General features: G+C 39.3%; 1 protein-coding gene across 1 annotated transcript in view; it reads right to left on the bottom strand.

Annotated features, from left to right (window-relative positions):
* Positions 1-6,651, bottom strand: part of TMEM55A (transmembrane protein 55A) — a gene marked incomplete at its 5' end in the record, with an annotated part of 17,621 nt that extends 10,970 nt beyond the window's left edge. The window contains 3 exons of the mRNA XM_010133250.1: positions 2,688-2,811; positions 5,010-5,116; positions 6,457-6,651. Coding sequence (XP_010131552.1) covers positions 2,688-2,811; positions 5,010-5,116; positions 6,457-6,651 — 426 coding nt within the window. The remainder of the gene's footprint in view (positions 1-2,687; positions 2,812-5,009; positions 5,117-6,456) is intronic.
* Between the last annotated feature and the right edge of the window lie 1,611 nt (positions 6,652-8,262).

The following is an 8,262-nucleotide window of genomic DNA, read 5'->3' as shown; positions in this document are numbered from 1 at the left end:
GACAGGTAAACTCTTGTCCCGCCCTCCTCTTATTTTACCACTTTTTCCACTGTCTGAACTCCGAATCTGCCAGAAACAGTGGAAAACTTATACAGAAAAGACCCTTATCACGTTACCCAAGGAAAAAAATAATCTGATGAACAAAATGTGAATAACTAATGATAGTTCAGCTACAGCATCACTTCAGTACTAAGTCATTTCTCCAGCTGAAATGGAGAAACTTGAAGACACTCACTCCATAACATGGAGCGTGCTTTTAATAATTCAAAAAAAACACCCACCACGTGTAGAGGCAGGGAAAGCACAACCCATACTTAAAAAAAAAAAAAATCTTAGAAAGTTGGTGAACAAGGTGATACTCTTAAAAGAGCACAGAACAAGCAACCGACAGTTTGTCTTTTTCCACCCCAGGGATTCTAGCTTTACTTGTCTATTTTACTTATTTTAACTGCCAAGTAATGCAAAGGAAATACCTTACTGAGCTGCCATAAGATGCATTTAGCATTACATATTTCCTTTACAATGTGAACATCTCACAGGACAGAAATACCCTCACTGAAGCGGAGTTTCCAGGCTGGCTTCTCTGCTCACTCTCAAACCAAGCAATTTCCTGTTTTTTTAACTAGAAAAACTTACTTGCAGAATCTCAAACTTAGTAACAGAAAAATGTAGAAGAAAAAGAGTGCTGCGAAAGCTGGACAAAATGAGAAAACGGGTTTGTTTCCTGATAACCGAGCATGGAAGAATACAATCTTCGATTTTTTTGATGATTTTGAGGGTTTCTTTGCAATATACCATGAAGTGATAAATTGGTTTTACTGGCAGACAGGACTATGAAGTTCAAAATCATGCAGTTCCCTAAAGCAACCATCAGATCTGAAGTCACATACACAAATCCCAAAATAGAAAACTTAGCCTTTTAAGGCATAACTTAGTAGTTATGGGCAAAGCCAGCCTTTATGGGTTTGGGGGTTCTTTTATTCCTTATGTTCACCTGAAGAAATTCATAGTGTAAACTACAGAATCAATTCGGGCTGGACTTACAGAAAGTAAATAGGTGATAAACATAAATAAAACTCCCATGCTTATGAAAGCCCCCAAAGACAGGCCAAATTACTTCATAGCCCTGTCTCTCCCTAATAAACAATAAGATTAAATCACATAGTAAGGACAGTATTTTGTGTTAAGAGACCACAGTAAAGTTTAATACCATAACTCTCTACAGCACTGCTTTGCCTGTGCAGTTTTAAAGCTGTGCTAAAAAATATAATTGCATTACAAAATTAAATTATAACCCTGTATTGAACTACAGTGTTCATGCAGGTACTTAACAGTTTGCAACATGCTACTGTATTTAAAAAAAAAGCTAAAAGAAAACACAACCTTTCATAAAAGATTCCTGGTTTAGAATATGTACTTGAGACAGCCTTTTTCTTCCGCAGATCCAGTAGTTTTCTTTTAGTAACGTTATTCTACATTGCATACAGCGTTCTTACTAGTTAAGGTCACACACAGACCTGCATTTTTAAAAAAGCAAACAGAAAACCCACTCCAGCTATCTCCAGTTACAGAGTATGGTTCTTCAGCAAGGCTTATAATAGGAATATTTTAATATATATATATACACAAGAAGAATTAGTAGATAGAATGTTTTTCAAGCATGTCTCTAAGGGTTTCTCAGATACTACATTACTTATAAATTCATAATCAAATCCCTAGTTCCCCTTTAAAAAAAAAAGGGTAAAAGCCACCTGCTCCCTGAATTCATCACCTACTCTAGTAGTTAAGCCATTATTGGGCACCTCACTGATCCATAAAGCTGAAGTAGAGATTTGAAGGAACAAATCTATTCCATTGCACAGCCCATCACAGACAAACACATCTCTCCCTGCTGATACAAGCCAACAAGGGCTGCCATCCCCTAAGCTTCCTTTTTCCTTTCATAAAATGCATTTGGGAATATTCTCTGACCTTTATGTATTTTATGATCCTTTGTTTCTGGAACATAACACCACTCTGGTGACTATGCAGCTCATTCAGCTGTACCACTTGTCTTAACCATTTCCCATAACTCACAAACCTGACAAACGTTTCTAGATGATGAAGCTAAAGCTAACTTGTGTACTGTGGAGACTCTTCCTAAATCAAATTCAAGTATGGCAGCCCCTTATCCATGCAAACAGTTCAACAGCAAAAGAGTATTCCTGCATTCTTCTGCTTCAAAAACAGAATCAACTGTCAGTCTCACATATAACCCAAAATCTCCAGTTCTGTAACAACTGACAGATATGCTAATGGCAAGTGCTGTAACAAACAGCTTTCAGAAGTCCATACAGCAAAGGTAGAACTGCTCTTATCCACTGCTGAACATAACCATCATTGCAAGCTTCAGCAGAAACAGGAAGCATAACTTCCTTTTCCACCACCATCGACTCTCACATCACTAAGCAATGAGACTGACTTTGGGCTTTACCCATGCATGCACAGAAAGACTGTTAAAAGTTTTCTTAAAATGCATGTAGAGATAACCAAGTACAGACTATACACCCATAGCAATATGAGCACGGAAGAAGCTTTAGTGCCTCAATGACGCCATAGTCAGGCAACGTGCTCTTAAAAGTGCTTACAACAAATAGCTTGAGGAACAGCACAACGAGGCGAGTAGGAGAATCTGGAGCTTTACTTACAAGGAATGTATTTCCACAGTGCCCACATACCACCCTAGTTCCGTCTGGTTGAACTGGCAAGGCAGGCTGAGCTGGCTGCTCTTCTGGGATCAGCATTACCGGACCAAGAGTAATGATGCGTCTACTGTGTTAAGAACATTAGATGTACATGTAATTAAGTTAGCAAAAGAGAAGGATGATGAGTTGAAGCAATTTGCTCAATCACTACCAAATATGTTACACTTTCAAACTATAATCTGCTTTTTAAGCAAATGATGCACCCCGTTCTGGTGTCTCTCCAAAGTCTTTTCCTTTTCAGTTTTGAAAACATTCTCTTTCACTGTAAAATCAGCCAGAATCCTGCAGAAATCAAAGACTTGCCATCATATGACAGCAACACTCTGGAAAATGAAATCTTAATACCCAAGCTGAGCAAGGCTGTGAGGTGCGATGTACATACACATGTGAAACATGTAAATAGAATAAGGACTCTTACAAAACCTAGTTCTCCTTCCCAAATCAGATATTCCTCCTTCCCATGCTACTGACAACCATGTCAATATAAGCAGCATATCTGCATTTGTACAGTAAAAATTCCACTCAAACTGAGTGAAATAAAAAAGAAAACCACCCCAGGTTGACTAAATGCAATCAATTTACTTTAAAAAACAGTTTGTAAATATTTGATTTTATGTTCAATGTTAATTACACAGTTTGTCCATTCAAAATGACAGTACCCAAATTCACCAACTCAAAGCAGAACAAGGATCAGACTTCCTAGCATGAAAAAAGGGAAAGAAAAAATCAAAGCATTATTTAACTTGCACTGCATCTTTCTCCATGTATAACCAAAACTATATTCTGGATGCCCTCCCTTCGGTCTGGAGCCTTTTGTTTAGTACATACTCACAACTCTCTTCTTCAAAGTACCCCAATTTTGCTCGTCTTCTAGAAAGTCAAATACATCGACTGTATTAGGGAAACTGCTAAGACACATGCTTTTGAGATTATTTTAATAAAGTTAGGGAGTTTCTGAATTAGCTTGGTTACCAACCATACGAAGTATTGCAACTGAAGTATCCCACGAATGTTTTTTTTTTTTTTTCCACACTCAGAAAATATTTGGAATGTTTTGAAGCTTTCCCCAACACTGCGTTAACAAAAACAAAAGAAGAAGTGGTGTTAGAGCTGCACCACTTCCAAATTACTCCTACCTCAGCAGGACCTTTAACACCCTAAGCCCAATGGTAAGAATGCTCACTATGGCAATCGCGCCCATTTCTTTTATAACAAACATAAATTGAAGTGGAAAGCTGAGAGGAGATTGAAAACTCAACGCAACATAGAAAGGAGCATAGGACTGATGCCAACCTACTGTTCCCTCTCCCATTTCATTCTGAAGTTCCCACTCTGCACTAGGCAAACTGAGCAACCTGTGTGTGTACAGTAATTAAGTTTGCAAGAAATTATGGATGTTAAGTCTCGGAAACAAGAAGTGATTTTTCTTCTCTGTTGTTCTTTACACTGTTCTCTTCTTCATGAAGTCGCTAAAATGGAAAACATGCATTTGAGATTATCACTACATAAAAAAGAAAAATTTTTCCTATTTAATCTTAAAAAATAAATAGAAATTGACACTAGCACAAGTTGTGTCTACAGGCATGCATCAGCACTAGTGTGGCCAGCAGGAGCCGGGAAGTGATTGGCCCCCTGTACTCAGCACTGGTGAGGCCACTTTGAGTACTGTGTCCAGTTTTGGGCCCCTCACTTCAAGAAGGACGTTGAGCTGCTGGAGTGTGTCCAGAGAAGGACAACAAAGCTGGTGAAAGGTCTGGAGAGCAGGTCTGATGAGGAGCAGCTGAGGGAACTGGCATTGTTTAGCCTGGAGAAAAGGAGGCTGAGGAGAGACCTTATTGCTCTGTACAACTACCTGAAAGGAGGTTGTACTGGGGGGTTGCTCTCTTCTCTCATATGACAAGTGACAGGAGGAGAGGAAATGGCCCTAAGTTGCACCAGGGGAGATCTAGGTTAGATATCAGGAAAAATTTCTTTACACAGAAGGTTGTGAAGCATTGGAACAGGCTGTCCAGGGAGGTGGTGGAGTCCCCATTCCTGGAAGTGGTTGAGAGACGTATAGATGCTGTGCTGAGGTACATGTTGTATGGACCCTGTCAGTGCAGTGTTAACAGCTGGACGCAATGATCTTGAAGGTCTCTTCCAACCAGATGATTCTATGTACAGACACCCAGGCTTGAACCATTTTTAGTTTTAAATACTCAACACAAAGACCACTACAGTTTTAGAGAAAATTACAAGGCACTTACAGGTTTTTTTTATTCTTACCAGTTTGGTCTTGGACAGCCTATTTTCCGAGATGTATCCTTACAGATAAGAAGACAGTTACACTGACATCTAACATACTTCTTCCCTGAAGGAGGGTTTTTGATTGGCTAAACAAAGAAAAAAAAAATACCAGAACACACGTCAGAAGCCACAGTAATTCACTTCTTTTTTCCTCATAATAGCATGACAAAGCAGAACAACTTCAGTGACAAGTTCTTGCTAACAGAGAAATACAGTTCCTCTTACAGAGGAAACTTGACAGTCAAGACAAAATAAGTTTTCTCTCTTCCTGAAGAAGTACAAATTTACTGACTAAACAAACGAGATTCTGCAAACTAAAGGAAAAACTATTCATATTGAACAATGAAGAATTCAAGACTTCAGTTAGTTATTTTTTAAAAGGTGAGCTTAATAATGGTGTAACAGTAAAAACATCAAACAAGACTCCTTGCCTGATACAACGGCTTTATTCAACAGTGAAAGGACCCCTGTCTGGTTCTCAGTCACTAAGACCATATGTAGATATCACTGAACTGTAATGTTATTTTAAACTGTACTGAAATTATCTTTCTCTGATCTGGGAGTCAAGTTTCTGGGTCCCTTTCATACAGCAAATCAAGAGCTATAAAATACTTCACTTGGTTTGAAACACTATATACTGGCAGAGAAAGCAAGTACTTAATGGCAGGTTCTCTACTCCCTCACTTAAAAATGTGAGAACAAAAAAGTTTTCCTACAGTTTTAAGGCTTTCTTGTTTTTTTTTTTTTCATAAAATAAAACCAACCCAGTGTTTTTGATGCAAATGTACCCAGTAGCTATGAAGTGCTGCAGTATCAGATCCCAAAACTAAAACTGGCAGGAAGGAAAAAAAATAGAAGCAGGAGGCCAAATACTGGAAACTTTAAGAAAAGGGGAGGAAGAGCAAAGAGGTCTGTGATCACTGGAAAAGAACCTACAATTTGTGTGTTTCAAAACTGATGTGTTGTGGCTTGTTAGCAAGCTAACAAATTGACTCAACAGGTGAGTAGAGAAAAGTATTGCAGGAGAAAAGCAGACATCCAGCAAGAGGTGTGCATTAGTTCCTTGATATCTTCTACTCAGAGTAATTCAGTTCTTCATTTCTTTTCATCCCACTAAAACCAGTTTCACCTTTCTTTTCAGAAGAATAATGACTTAAACAATATCTTTGGTTTTTGTCCTCCTCAGAGGAAAACATCCTGCACAGCCAGCTCAACAACATGAAGATTTATTCCAACTGCTTAAGACCATCCTCGTGCCAGCAACCATCAAACCTGCATGCTAGCTACACTAGTGATCAGCTGTGCTGACAGGTCCTTTGCAGGGCTGGCAGGAAGGGACTCATCCTTTGGAGGTGAGGACATGAATTCTACTCAGACCTCCCCCCACTCCCCTCCACAAAAAGAAAACACTAAAAATCCATTTTACCGTAGCTTCATTGCAAACTGTACACTTAACAACATGTTGGTGTAGCTTGCCATCCAAATTGATTAGCGACTGGCACACGCGGCAGTTTATTACAGGAACACCACTGGCATCTGGACTTGCGATGGCAGTATACGGAGGAGGAAGCTCAGCTGTAAGAGATTGGGAAATCTCGGTTGAAAAATGAAACAGGGGATCCTAAAACACAGTCAGAAAAGACAGTCTCTAACAGTCATAGCCTCAAAAAAGAAAAAGATATATAAAAACCTAAGTTAATGATTAGTGTAAACCTAAGACCAACCTAAGTTTGCTTTCCCCTTCCCCACAACTCCCGTGTACCTGAACATCAACTGTAGTTGTAGATAAACCCAACCAGCAATGGAAACATGCCATAAATCCCCCCCGAAAGTGGATCAGACAAAAGGCTCACCTATGCCACGTGATTTTCAAAACAACTTTTTACAGTTGTCAGAAGAGAAGGGGGGAAAAAAAAAGCCAAACCAAGAAACAACCCCAAACCCACTGCAGATTAGTAGCAACCAGAGACTGGCTTCTGAAGGAAAAAAAAAGAGAACTTAAAACAAGACACAGTCAGGCAGAAGAGCCATTACCAGCATTACAAACATCTGGAGAGACCGAAACATAGAAAAGTGTTTATCATATAGTAACAAATTACAGGTAACAATATAGAAGTCCTGTCAAAGAAACAGGTTTTGAATGGGAAGTAGCATGAAATGCTTCTTTTTTAAGTGCAACAACAGCAAATCTATGCTGTCTTGAAGAAAAAAAAAATATGAACTGAACCCTCAGAACTTGTGCTTTTAAGGGTTCCAAATATTTTTGTTGTCCACGAGCCAAAGCACGGATGCACAAGAAAGCCTTTAGTCACTTAGGACAGGCCAACATAAGGAAGAATATAGTTGCCTCGGACCCCCGTGCAAGAGCAGATTACAGCTTCACCAGTCCTGAGCCTATGACGAACCAGGGAGAAAACACTCAAGATCCTTCTTGGTTTAAGAATCCATGGAATGAAAACAGTTAAACCAGTAACCCCCCACGAGCTTATTACCACAATTATTTGCCATGTAATAGCATCAGCTTTTATTTCTTGAAGTTAGGGGTTGCTCAAGTAAGCAAATAAGGAATGGGTATATTTAAGAGTTCATAGTGAACTTCTTTTTATGCTAACAGTATGAAATACTCTGCAGCCTGGACTTCAGTAAATTATTTCATAATTACATCCTAGCAGCCAATAAAGTCTTCAGAGAAGCAATGAGAGATCAGCCTACTTCCAGTTTACAGACAGCTCCGAACAGAGCAGTATCTGCTGAGGGGTGGTGAGGGAAATCACTGGCCGCTATCAAAGCTGACAAGCACAAGTATTAAATTTAAGCCTACAAGAAAACATCACTCCTCATTCACTCTGCTTTCAAGTGAAGGTCATAAGCAGGAGGGTGATAAGAAACCCTGCTTGCCCTTCAGGTTGAAAAATCATCACAAACCTTTGAAGCAGCACTGCTGCTCAGTGCTCCCTCTCTTTGCTACTTGGCCTACAAACGATCTGGATCTGTACTTGATTTTAACTCAGAGGCAGCAGAAGGAAGATGGACACCTTGAGGGTCTCAGAACTGCATCCAACATACTTGTATTATTTCAGACAAAAAAAAACCCTTACACACAGCAATATGACTCTGAAGTCATCATACAAACCAATGCTCCGTTACTTGAGCAAGTGAACTTCACACCTTCAGGTCTGATATACTGGTTGTAGAAACCAGCATCCATAAGAAATATTAGGTAACTTAGAGT

Source organism: Buceros rhinoceros, unplaced genomic scaffold (genome assembly GCF_000710305.1).
Source record: "Buceros rhinoceros silvestris isolate BGI_N320 unplaced genomic scaffold, ASM71030v1 scaffold7483, whole genome shotgun sequence".
Taxonomy (NCBI): domain Eukaryota; kingdom Metazoa; phylum Chordata; class Aves; order Bucerotiformes; family Bucerotidae; genus Buceros; species Buceros rhinoceros.
This window is presented reverse-complemented; position numbering and strand designations above follow the sequence as displayed.